The sequence below is a fragment of the Carassius carassius genome, chromosome 17 (assembly GCF_963082965.1).
Source record: "Carassius carassius chromosome 17, fCarCar2.1, whole genome shotgun sequence".
Taxonomy (NCBI): Eukaryota; Metazoa; Chordata; class Actinopteri; order Cypriniformes; family Cyprinidae; genus Carassius; species Carassius carassius.
The window spans coordinates 3,976,114-3,989,424 of NC_081771.1; the positions used below are offsets into that span (position 1 = coordinate 3,976,114).

The 13,311-nt window shown below is 35.2% G+C and overlaps 2 protein-coding genes across 2 annotated transcripts; one reads left to right on the top strand and one right to left on the bottom strand.

The window, feature by feature from the left end:
- Nucleotides 1–262: 262 nt before the first annotated feature.
- Nucleotides 263–4,849, top strand: LOC132160790 (proteasome inhibitor PI31 subunit-like). Its single transcript, XM_059570478.1, has 7 exons — nucleotides 263–657; nucleotides 908–1,060; nucleotides 1,164–1,246; nucleotides 1,582–1,770; nucleotides 4,033–4,086; nucleotides 4,362–4,520; nucleotides 4,633–4,849. Exons 1-7 carry the CDS (start codon nucleotides 445–447, stop codon nucleotides 4,682–4,684), a joined length of 903 nt encoding a protein of 300 aa, XP_059426461.1. The 5' UTR covers nucleotides 263–444; the 3' UTR covers nucleotides 4,685–4,849.
- A 4,865-nt stretch (nucleotides 4,850–9,714) lies between these two features.
- LOC132160791 (transmembrane protein 74B-like) lies at nucleotides 9,715–12,898 on the bottom strand. Its single transcript, XM_059570479.1, has 2 exons — nucleotides 12,625–12,898; nucleotides 9,715–11,284 (listed from the first exon to the last, which is right to left on the bottom strand). Exon 2 carries the CDS (start codon nucleotides 11,233–11,235, stop codon nucleotides 10,531–10,533), a length of 705 nt encoding a protein of 234 aa, XP_059426462.1. The 5' UTR covers nucleotides 11,236–11,284; nucleotides 12,625–12,898; the 3' UTR covers nucleotides 9,715–10,530.
- Between the last annotated feature and the right edge of the window lie 413 nt (nucleotides 12,899–13,311).

The following is a 13,311-nucleotide window of genomic DNA, read 5'->3' on the forward strand; positions in this document are numbered from 1 at the left end:
TGAAGTATTCTAATTTTTCGACATAGTGAATTGGTGGGTTTTTGTTAAATGTGAGCCAGAATCATCACAATTAAAATAACCAAAGACTTAAACTATTTCAGTGTGTGTGCATTGAATTTATTTAATACACGAGTTTCACAATTTGAGTTGAATTACTGAAATAAATTAACTTTTTTTCCACGACATTCTAATTTATTGAGATGCACCTGTATTTTCCAAAAGCGTCCCTTTGCTTTAAATGTCATCGGAACGCAAGTTCAGGATGTTGTTTCCAGTCGGGAACATTTCTGGTCCGACTGCTTCAGCATGACAAACCAAATTAGAAGTAAACTTGAAACTGTGAAATTCAAGTTTTAAAAAACCCTATAGACCTGCAAAACTCACGTAATATTATAGTTTAAACTAAATATTTATCTTGGCAGCTGCAGCGTCCATACGCCATGCATGCAGAGTGAAGTCGCTGGTTATTTTCACGCAGACAGCGGTTTGTTTTGGTTTCATTTAATCGGAATATCACTGTGTTTAAAGATGGCAGGACTGGAGCTGCTCTTCAACTGCGTGTCAAACTCTTTAACTTGTTCCCATGATGCTCTGATGTGTTTCGTACACTGGGAAATCGTGAAAAGGGGCTATAAATGTCTGGGCATTGGAGATGAGGTAAGTCAGTGGTTACTTTGTGTATAACTCGCGTGATAATATCTTACAAAAAGTAGAAGGCATGTGTGTTTACTGAAATGCTATTAAAAAAACACAAGGCATTTAAGACACTTAAGTCACACTTAAAATGTCTGATGATCATTGCATTACATAAACTATCAAGCCAACACAAGCACCTGCAGCAAATGCTTCACTAGATTGTTTTGGTGCAAAATGTTGCCTGATTAGAAATCATCGATTTTCCACACAGCCCAAGGATGGAGAGAAGAAGTCAGAACTGCTTCCAACTGGCTGGAATGAAAGCAAGGATCTGTATGCACTCAGATACAGATCCAATGATGACAAGTCAACCCTGCTGCTCAAAGCCTTCACAGTGGATTCAACCCTCATCTTCAATCTAATGGTAAATTAATTTAGCTGGTTATTAGTGCACTTCCTGACATAACAATATTATAGCTTCAAATCAGACTAAATGTTTTTTTTTACACTTTGTCACATCTTTGCAGGACTCCAAGACAGAAAAAGTAACCGATCTCACAGTTAACATCAGTGAGTATGTTGATGAAGCCAATCTGCAGACGTTTGAAAGGTTTGTGCATTTATTCTGTGCAACAAAATGTACAAAAGTTACAAATCACTGTTTCTGTTTTAACTTTGTGTGCATCTGAAAATCTTCAGTGTTGGAAATCACACCAGAAAATATATTTCTTTTTCCACATTTTTCTGGACACTTAAATTTGTCTCTTAAAAAAGAAAAATGCTTTATTTTTGTATTTAGTATTGCCACCATCCCAAATGTTGGCAATATCATACATGTTCTCTAACTGTCAGAAATAATAAAACATAACAATAGAATCTTCAAATACATGAAAGATTAATGTAAAAAAGTCTACATGTTCTAACATGTCCATTTTGCTCTTTCAGTGTGTTTAAGAACACAGACGAGCTGATCATGAAGCTAAAGTCTTCACTGCTGCCCACTGAAAAAGAGGAACGTCAAGGAAAGACAGAGAAGAAAACAGAAAGTGAAAGAGCCTCAAACTTAAGGGACCCTCTCAGTGATCCTCTCCTGATCCCAACCAGGGGCCATCCAAGCAGACACCCACCCAACTGGTGAACTTTCACTGCATCATTCCTTTTCTCATGCAAATTATACATTGGTTTCAGAGGTGTTCAGAGGAGAACTTTTTGGGGAATTTTGAGATGTAGTCTATGGAGATTTGTTTAGCAAAGTTGCCCTAACAGCACTCAAACAGCCAGCTGTTGCTATGGTTACCGCCTCAGGTGATCCCAACTTCTGTTCACAAACATCTGTTTGATGGCAGGTGATAATATATGCACACTGGATAATTTGTAATCCCACTTTTAAGGTCCCTACTGTTTAAAAACAGCTAGAATATGAAATAAGGACTTTAATATTTAGGAAGGTCAGTCTCATCATGCATTATGCTTTCATTGTCTGTATGTCTAAAAAACTCAAATAATAATAATAAATAAAGCCCAGTTAGTGTCATGAAACATTTAGAATTACATTTTTCTGCAATAGAGCCCATTATTTCCAGAAGTATTTTGTCCATTTATTTTTCCCATAGAAAAAAAGCTTTGTTAAAGAGTTAAAAGCCATAAACCAAACCAAACCGTTATTTAATGAAAGAAAAAAACACACATTTAAAGATATTTGTATTTATTTGGTTATTTAGTTATTTATTTTTTTAGAAATGTAAAATAAATATTAACTTAATATTTCATTTTTAGATGTTATATAATATTTACATGTGCAATTATTAAAAAAAAAATAATAATGAAAAATTAAACTAATCTGAACAGCAAACTAGCATGATAAAACCACAGTGACTGATTATGCATCATTAAAGGTTCAACCATATTCTTAACATACTGTAAGAAGTAACTAGATTAACTCTAACAGATTAAAAAATGTTTGCCTCCATGTTTGTCAAGTTAAGGTTCGTCTGTAAATGAAGGTCGTTATGGGGTGCTTTGAGGGCGAGTTTTGTGTGTGTGTGTGTGTGTTTTGCAGGTGTCAGCTAATGTCCTCTGTCTTATTTAATATTTAGCAGCGTGAGACCTGCGAGAGCTCTCACTGCTGGGCTGTGTCTGTTTTTTTGCAGCACTGAGGGTTTTGTGTGTCTGGTGCTGCAGATTGTGGACTGAGAGACTGTGAGAGATGCCCAGTGCCAGCATCACTTCCATCAAAAACAGACAGTTTGGGGGATTTAGCAAAGTCTGCTTGGTTGAAACCCACTCAAACATTTATATATTTACTAGAAAGGAGCTATGGGAGATGGCAGCCTGCATTCTGACCCGATTCTTTCACCTTCATTTCCTGTTTTTTTATGCAGTCTCTATCAATAATAATAAGATAAAATAGCAAGAAAGAAGTGAAAAGAGAGACTGCAGACCCAGAGTGGGGTCCTTAAGGTCATGGCAAAAGCTCAGAGATGGATTTAGGTGTTTGTTTTCCTCTTCCCCTTCCTGGGTTCATGGTGACCCCTATCAGATTCTTTATGATGTCAGCGATTTATCGACTTGCTGTTGCTGTGGGCGATGTGATGTCATTCGGTCAAACATGCTCTGCTGCCAGCACTGTCTCGAGTTAAAGCCAAAGAGTCTGCTGACTTTCAGAACACTGAGCTGAGTCACACTGACAAATGTTGTGCCACAAGATACTGAAAAACCTATCAAACACATCCTCAGAAATAATAAGCTTTGATATTGTAAAACTGTGTCTTTTGCTGTTTACATAATTTTGTCGTCTTATAGCATTGCATGATGCAAAAATGCCACAAATTCTATATTATATGTATATATATATATATATATATATATATATATATATATATATATATATATATATATATATATATATGTATGTGTATATATGTATGTGTATATATATATGTGTATATATATATATATATATATATATATATATATATATATATATATATATATATATACACTGTCTTTCAAAATTATGGGGTCAGATTTTTTTTTTAATTCAGGAATGATTCATTATATTGATCTAAATTGAGAGTAAAAACATTTGTTACAAAAAATATATTTCAGGTGAATGGCATTTTTTTTCTTTTTCTTTTTTTTACTTTCTATTCATCAACAAATCCTAAAAATGCAGGATCATGACACTGAAGACTGAAGGAATGGCTGCATATATATATATATATATATATATATGTGTATATATATTCCTGTATCTATACACACACACACACACATACACAAAACAACAGAATATTAAACCAGAAAATACTGAACAATTTTGAAAATGTTAAATGCAAAAACTTTTTTTTTCAAAATAATGTCAAAGAAAGCTTTCTTTGTGTGTTGTTTTGTTAGGCCTGACTCGATGGATCCATTTGCCGCCGGCGGTGTTGATCTGGACCCTTTCGGGTGAGAAATCCCATCAATTATTTGTCAAAACAGTCATCTGTAAATGCATCATGCATGTTGACCTGTAGTTTACAGATATGTCTTGGTGATGCACCGAGTATTTGTAGATCTCCCTTATATAGAAAAAAACAGCTGGAAAAAGAAAAACTTGGTTAGGCTGTTTAGAATAACAGATATCAAAGAACATTTAAGGACTCGAATGAATAAGTGCACCTTCAAGGGACGACCGTGCTCACTGAATTATTAATAGTTCTTGTTCTTGGCTCTTTCTCCAGGGGACGAGCAGGAGGGATGATCGTCGATCCATTACGTGCTGGGTTTCCTCGCTCAGGGTTTGACCCCTCCTCTGGTATTCCTGGAGTCCTTCCCCCAGGCGCTGTGCCTCCTGGTGCCCGCTTTGACCCCTTCGGGCCAGTTGGGCGACACAGACCTGGGTAAGAGCTTTAATGGGATCTTTACAGTCTGAGTTGAGTTGTTAGCCTGCCATTACTTCATTTGACCTCATGTCCTCAGCTCTGATGGCATTTGTTTTGCTCTACATTTCAGGCCAGACCCTGATCACATGCCCCCACCAAGATATGACGACATGTTCATGTAGACGCACTAATATCCCATAGTTCTCGCTGCTCTGCAGTGATATGCACTTTGTGTTTGAATAAACTGGCTTGTGGTGAAACATAACTACTCTGTTACAGAATTATTCTTAAAACAGTAACATAATTGGATATTTTGATATTGCCAAAAAAATATCAACTGATAATTCCATTTTTGTCTTCTTGTGCTCTTCCTGGATGCTCTTTATTTATTTATTTTTTTGCTACTGAATCGTGCTGCAATTCTAAATTAAACAGCTTTTATTCCCCATGAGAGTAAAGACTTAATTGATTTGAAACATTATGGGTTGCTTTGCTATTACTTGTCTAATCTGCCTCACAGATAGTAATACATTTGAAAACATCTTCATTAAATAAGGGACCTCGGCCATCTACTATTGTAGTTTTTCGGAATATTTTGAATTCAGTAGTTTTTTTTTGTCGTTTTTAAATTAATACATTTTAATTTAATATGTTTAATTTATTTACTTTATTTCATTTCTTCAAGTTAAACCTTTGCAACTATAGGTTGAAATTAAATAAATTTAAGTTATATATAGTGTTATTTCTGTTATCATTTATTTTATTTCAGGTACAGGTTTCTTGTCTGTAGTTTAGGTTTAGTTAATAATCACTGCTCAAGGTTAGCTTTTTTGTCCTTGACCATCCAAGCAACCACTCTGGTGAACGTTTGCTTGTTTTTTTTTTTTTTTTTTTTCCCAAGAGTAAAAATATAGTTTAATTGTGTCATCTGAAATGTTACAAGTGCTTCGCTTCGTGTGAGGGCTTTTCTCCTGCATGCAGCTGCACTGAACTTGCTCTCCAGTCTGTTTTAAAGTATCAGTAGATGAAAGCAAGGTTTCTAGAGATGGTGGCTTCAGTGAGAGGGACACCAGCAGCAGATGTAGTGGAAATCAATGCCTGTAATGACCACAGTGAGTCATGATGACCGCAAGGTCAATGTGACTGTCCTCTACTGCCAAGACACTCTCAAGTGCCCTCTAAACATCACTGAGAATTAAGTGACAATTGGTTTAGGGAATTTCGAAGATCTAGGACTGTAAGTCATGATAAAGTGCATCACATTTAATAGGAAAATGTGCACCACACAGTGCCTAAATACATCATTTGAAACCATTTTCACTCAGAAACTGCTAGTTAATTTCACAAATGATTAGAAAAACGGCAAGACACATTGAATTAAATGTGAAATTTTAAGTGTGGCTGAAGCATCCAAATACTGTAACAAGCTATTCTTTAAAGTTCTCTTTTGTTCCATGTGCACACATGACTCACATGGATCAAACAGGTATAGCAACAAAAAGATTTATTTCACACATGGAAATGGTATAAAAAAGGTGACACATTTGCCTTGAACATACATGAAGCTGTTAAAGACTTAAAATGCACAGCTCACATTGTACATGCAATTCAAACACCCCCGATCTCTACATTAAAAAAAACAGAGATAATTGGCCCAGAAGTACCGTGGTACTGCATTCCATTTGAATATATAACAGTCTACGTTTGGCCCACACAAGTATTATGCACATCATTAAGCCTCAGCAGTGCTTGTGTTTTCTAGGAGCTCTTTATAGTCTGACTCCATGATTAACCTTCACAGATTGTAAAATGATGATAATTTAGTAACAAAGATGAGCAGCTGCTTCTAATCAGCACAAACGACTACAAGCACCATTATTGTGCTCATTTGAAGAGCATACTGTCATATTACACTTACTAATATCTGCAATATATGCAAATTCTTTGTGCATGTTGGAGTACACCACTGGATTGAAATAACCATATTGATTTAGGAAATGTCTTCAGGATTCCTCTTGCTGGGTTGAATTTTTTGCTATTTTTTTTTTTAAGTACACTACCATTCAAAACTTTGGGGTAAGTAACATTTTTAAAATGTTTTTGAAAGAAGCCTCCAAGGCTGCATTTATTTGATAAAAAATGTTGTAATATATGTGAAATAATACAATTCAAAACAAATGTTTTCTATTTGAGTTTTTAGCATCATTACTCCAGTCTTCGGTGTCACATGATCCTCCAGAAATCATTTTAATATGCTAATTTGCTCAAGAAACATTTCTTATTATCAATGATTCAGCGCTTTTTTTTTTATTTATTCTTTGATGAATAGATGATGAAAGTTGGAAAATAAATGTAGTCTAACAATTTTAACTGAAAATTCCGATCAGTTTAATGCATCCTTGCCGACCAATAGTACTTTAAAAAACAATCAATATTACTGATCCCAAACTTTTGCAATATTCCATTCTCAATATAGCGACTTGCTCAGTTCAGGTTGTCATGATGAAAAAGCATTTCCTTTTGTCTGTAAATGACCTTCACATGCATTTAGGGGCTTGTTCATAAGCAGTGTGACCGAAAGCACAGATTCAGTGTATGATAAATGCTTAGTGTGCTCAATAGTAGATCCTCTGTGCTTACAAGACAATATTTTACACAATTGAAGACGTGAAAGCAATATACCACTTTACCTTTACCTTGTACCTTTACATCACACCATAACCAACATCTTACAGTTAATAAATGACAGAAATATTTACTATAATTTAGCAGTGTATCAAAGAAACATTACAACTAGTCCATTTCACTTCAAAAAGCACTTAAGTTAAACCCATCACACTTTATACACCACCAACTATTCAAATGACAGTATATAGTAAAGTTCAAACAATCTTTAGACTTTCACTGCCATAGAGAATATATTGTGTAAAGAATATTTAACATGTGAAATAAATTATAGGTATGTGACAATATTCTCTCTCTGATATAATGTGCTCTCATTAACCATTATTAAACATTTATATATATTTAAAAAAAAAAAATCATAATCTCCTTTATTATACAGTGATCGCAAATGCTCAATTGCATGTTTTAAGAAGTGCACTTTTCCCTAGCTATATATGAGTTACCAGTTTCAGTGAAGGAACAGTTCATCCAGAAATTAATATTTACTGACCCCCCAGGCCATCCAAGATGTAGAGGAGTTGGTTTCTTCATCAGAGCATATTTGGAGAAATATATTCCATCACTTGCTCACCAATGGATGCTCTGCAGTGAATGGGTGCCGTCAGAATGAGAGTCCAAACAGCTGATAAATACATCTCAATAATCCACTCCAGTCCATCAGTTAATGGCTTGAAAAGTGGAAAGCTACATGTTTGTAAGAAATAAATACATCATTAAGGCATTTTAAATCGTAACTTCTGGCCAAAATACAAGTTCATAATCCATAGAAATGCTTCCTCCAGTAAAAAAAAGTCTATCCCGTGTTATCCTCTCACACCAAAATCCACATAATTGTTTAGAACTGTTTGGCTTTGTAAACCATGCTTGATCTGTACATATTCCTCTCCTGATTCACACAAGATGACTTTTTAAAGCAATATTATGAATATAGAACTCGTTTTTTAAGCCAGAAACAACAGTTTGAAGTTAAAAACTGCTTAATAATGGATGTGTTTCTTATAAACATGCATCTTGTGGATTACTTACATTACTTGTGGATTATTGTGATGTTTTTATCTGCCATTTGGATTCTCATTCTGACGGCACCCATTCGCTGCAGGGAATCCAAACAAGCTCATCTAAATCTAAGATGGCCTGAGGATTTAGATTTTTTTAGTTAAATGCCATTATAAAGCTGTTCTACACAGAGTAATATACTGGGTATGTATTTTGGATGCACCCGGAAATATAACATTGCAGGATAATCTTTACTACATCTAAGACTTGTAATACATCTGCTGTTATTAGGTTTCTGCTTAGTTTTGATTACAATTTTTCTTTTGAACAGTGTAGTTACTACATCAGCAGAAAACCCAATCCAGTGAGAACGGCTTCATCTGGGATCAGGTGCACATGAACTTCCGCTTATGTACTATACAATAGCTTTGTTTTAACAGGGGTGATGAGCATATTCTTAAAGAAAACAGTAGCATATTTCTGCTGTGTCATTGAGAAGACAACAACTTTGTAACCTGGACATTGATATGGAAATATATATTTCTCTACTTGAATCTAATGCATATTGCACCATTACAGTAAAACTTCACATTTTTGTTAATTGTTAGCACAAATCTACTAAATTACCATATTGATAGATGTTGTAAAATAGATATCTCGTTAAGCATTCATATGTCTATTCCCTTGGTTGCAGTACATTCTCTTCTACTCCAAGAACATGGATTGACGACAACGAGTAAGTGTGACACATATACAAAACACCAACAGTATACAAATACAAACAAGCCTAAATGTGTTTTACGGTCGACATTTGTAACGTCTTAAGGCATATTGCATCCTTGGATAATAGTAGCTTGTATATATTCCACTCATAGTGTCTTTAGAGATGTTATATATTATACAGACATTTATTTCAAGTTTTGTAGAGTAGCTGATGGCGGTTTGTTTTGCAGCATGTTGAGTTATTATGACGCTTCACCATTGTGCTTTCATTCCTTCAACAGTCTTTTGAGGTTTTAGCATCTCTTTTTGCCCCGTCACACTGTGTTTTTGTGTGTTTGTCTAAGCCTCGGTTAATATGAAGACAGTGCTTGCAAGGCAGCATGAACAGATTACTTTATAAAAAAGTGTTACATTTTACTCCAGAATTGAAAGGAAAAAAATAGAATGCATATTTTGGTACAAATAAAATGAAATTTATTTTAGGAGTGTGAAAACTTTGCATTGTGACAAAACTGTTTAGTCATGACTCATCGAAGCCAGGAAGGCTGATTAGTCATGGTAAGTCTTTATAAGAATATCTGTCTTTACATTTTTTTCTAAACCAAAGACAGTGCATCCATTTCTACTATGATGTTAGCATTTTAAAAAAACATCATTATTTTCCACATTACAGTAATGAATCATTTTTTTGTAGTCAAGTGAAGAAGGAATGACTTTGAAGGTTTCTTCTTTGAGTTCCAAATTTTTTAAATAATTTCAGCCTTAACTGCCAGTTGTTGTTTTTTTTTTTTATAATATTATACTTTTAAAGAAATTACTTCAATTTAAGATTAAAGTGTGAAAATCTAACAGACAGATTGACTGGAAAATTAAAATTCGTTTTTTTTTTTTCTTGTGTTTATTTGCATACCGAATCATGACTGGTATTTTTTCTATGTAACCTTATGTTACCATGTCCACCTATTATACCAGTTTGGGTTCGTTTTTTGGCCCCCTAGAGTAGCTTAGAAATATGCACAGTCAAAAAGTGCCATTTTTTAGACTTATTTTCTGACTACTATACCGAATGATGAGTAAAAAAAAAGCTTTTTTCCTTATATAATAAGGAAATATAAAATTAATATAAAACGATATAATTAAAATACATTTGCCAACTGAAGTAATTAATTTAGTATTTATGTAATCAGTTTTTGTTTTGTTTTCTCTATTAATTAATTATGAATTCATTATTATTATATTTTATTACTTTTATTCATTTATTTATTTATTTTTAAAGCAAATAAAAATAATGTTGTTCTTAGACCAAGTTCCTTTTTGAGATCTGGCAACACAGCAGAAAAAAAATGGCAACAGCAACCACAACTTAGATTATCAAAGCCAAAAACTGAAACTTATCTAACATTTATTTGCTCCTGTGGCTCAGTGGTAGAACATTGCATTAGCAGCACATAAGGTTGTGGGTTCAATTCCCAAGAAACACACATACTAGTAAAAAAAATGTATATGCTGTAAGTCGCTTTGGATAAAAGCGTCTGCTAAATATAAATTGTTATTTACGCTGCCTTGCGAGCACTATTTCTTTTTGCGACTGCAAATCTACAGGTCTCAATGTGATTCTGTTGTGCTACGTGTTTAGCGTTCCAGAAGCAACCTGATTACCGTTCGCAGCATCAGCGATGGCGTTCGGTTCACATTCCACAAGCGTCTCCCTCCCATCACCCTCAGCTAACTGCCTCATCCTCATATTAATGGATCCGTACGATTTCATGGGTCTTCTTGCAAAAGTCCTCCGCCGATACAGTTCCCCTTTGCATATAGACACCATTAATAAAATAGACAGAAGCATTCCTCCCACAGTGAGCAAACCAAGTCCCGCAATAATACATTTGTCGAGATGAGAACCGAGTTGTGCGTAGTACATCTCCAGTTTCTCCATCTGCCGCGCTGTCACTTGGTCTGGATTGACTTTAGCCTCTCTTGGGATCGTGTAGGCGATTACCACTAAAATGATGCCGCTTACAAGGAAAACGAGCGCAAAAATGAACCCGTAGTCCACTGAATGGCTGTTGTACTCAATCTCAGGTTCGTCTTCGGAGTGTGGTGATGGCACTTGTCTCTGAATAGGCAGCGGATTCAACTGAGAGTCGATGGCCGTGAACTCAGGTCCAGATGTTCTGGAGGTAACGCGGATCCTCGGTCCCGGATCCTCATCCTCGAACGACGCGTTTTCGATGCCGGCTGTGGGCTGCGGTCCTAAGGAGGACTGAGGAGGTTCTCTCCTGCTCCCATCCCCCAGTTCACGGAGCTCCACGGCGTTCAGAGACTCCATCGACACTCAACGCTTGCACTCATGTTGAATCAAATGACTCCTGTTTCACCTTAAAACACATAATATTACATTTTGAACCATGAAAGCATCCAAAAACTCTTTCAGATCCAGAGTCCATTCCAGTAGATACTATAGCACTTTTTATCTTAAAAATGAGGTAGGCCTATATCACTGTGGACAAAAGAACTGTACTACTGTACTACTGTAAAACTGCTAAATGTAGTTTCAGTTCAAATCACCTTACACACTGTGTCCAAAACAAAGGTTACCAAATTGGTATTTTTAACATCAAAACCAAATGCCTGTGTAGTCATTCACATTGCCAATGGACTGACATTCAATGTGTAGCCTGTTTCTCTTTTTAAAAACATTTCATAGTGGGGAGGTGTGGCACAGTGTTAAAATAAAACCAAAAAGTTACAGAATAGATCCTGCTGAGGCCAACCCAAGAGCGATCAGCATACATTGTCTCCTTGAGCGAGGAATACAAGCCCAAGTAGCTCCAGGGGATTGTCTCTGCAAGAAGTACTTGGCAATGGACATTTCAATGATCTTACAACTATTTTATGAGTGCTTACATTAAAGGATTAAAATGTCCCATTAGTAGCAAAATGATCTGAGCTGGTCTTTATTGATCTAGTCGTTTCATTAATGTATTAAATAATAACATTGAATTTAATCAACATCCAATCACTGCAAACTATTTTAAACACATATACCATGATAATTATTTTTGCTAAGGCGTGTAACATTTTACATTTATAGGTTACATTTATATAAAATCTACTGGAGATCCAAAAGTAATGTAGTCCTATCATAAAAGATTTCTATATCAGCCTTCATGCCACACATATTTTTAACAATGCCATGCCATGAATTAAAGGATAAATAATTGTTAAAACGGTATTTGTTTCTTTGATCAAAATAATGGTTTTGCATATTCTCACCTGAACACAGGGTTGACAAAGAAGAGGATTTCTGACAATTCAAATTTTTTTTTTTTGCTTAATATTTGTAACGAATACTGACAAAAGAGACCATAACACACAAACGGTCTGGACGATGTGCAGAGACATTTTTATTCCCCTTCGATGATTTACCAGAGTGGCCCTGACTTCAACCAACGCGTAAAATCTCATTTCTCGACAGCGATAATAACTCGGCGACGTTTATGCTATTATTTATCGATGTAAGCTCACATTAGCGCACGTTTATAGTTTCAGATATGACCTTGTAACACCTCAAGCGTCTAATGTATTTACTTTGAATATTCAACAAAAAGCGTAACTAAAATAGAAATGTAGCGCGCTATCGAGCTTTTATTGACTCACACGTTAGTATGTTTATCGGTTCATTAATGTAACTGATGAGAGCGCGAGCTTACCTTACCCTCAGACGCGATTGCTCCACAGATCTCATAGTAACGCTGGGATGCTGCTGACAGGAAGAAGACCTTTTCCACTGAGATCTCGAGAGGAGATTTAGCCATGCGCGATAGAAACACTATCATTTTTCAGATTTAAACGCAAACGCAACCACATATATGATTACTAATCGTCAATATCAACACAGCTCGTGCTGTCGATGCACATGTTGCGTTGTCTAAGCATATATGGGTTAGTTATGAAGTGCATATTTAGTATGCACTGGATCTGTATGGTGGTGTCTCTGTCGGGATGTGGGTGTAGGTTATATTTAATTAAATATTATAAATTAAAATGTTGGAATTGATTGATTTTACATGCTGCTTGGGCTTATGGAAGACTTTGTGTTTTTGCTGTGTTATGGTTTTCTTTTCAGTATATATAAATACATATTCATAAATGAGAATTATTAGAATCTACTGAAATCTAGTGCTGGAATTTAAACATGAACTGTGAATTATCTATTAATTGGTTCAGACAAAATCTATTTGTTCAGTCATCTTTCCAAAATAAATAAATAAATAAAATTATAATAACATTTGCACTGCTTTTCCCCCCTTCTACCTAGACACTGATGTTACTAAGATAATTTTTTTTATTTTTGATAAGAGACCATAGACACATAATAAAATATAAATTGTGATATTTCATT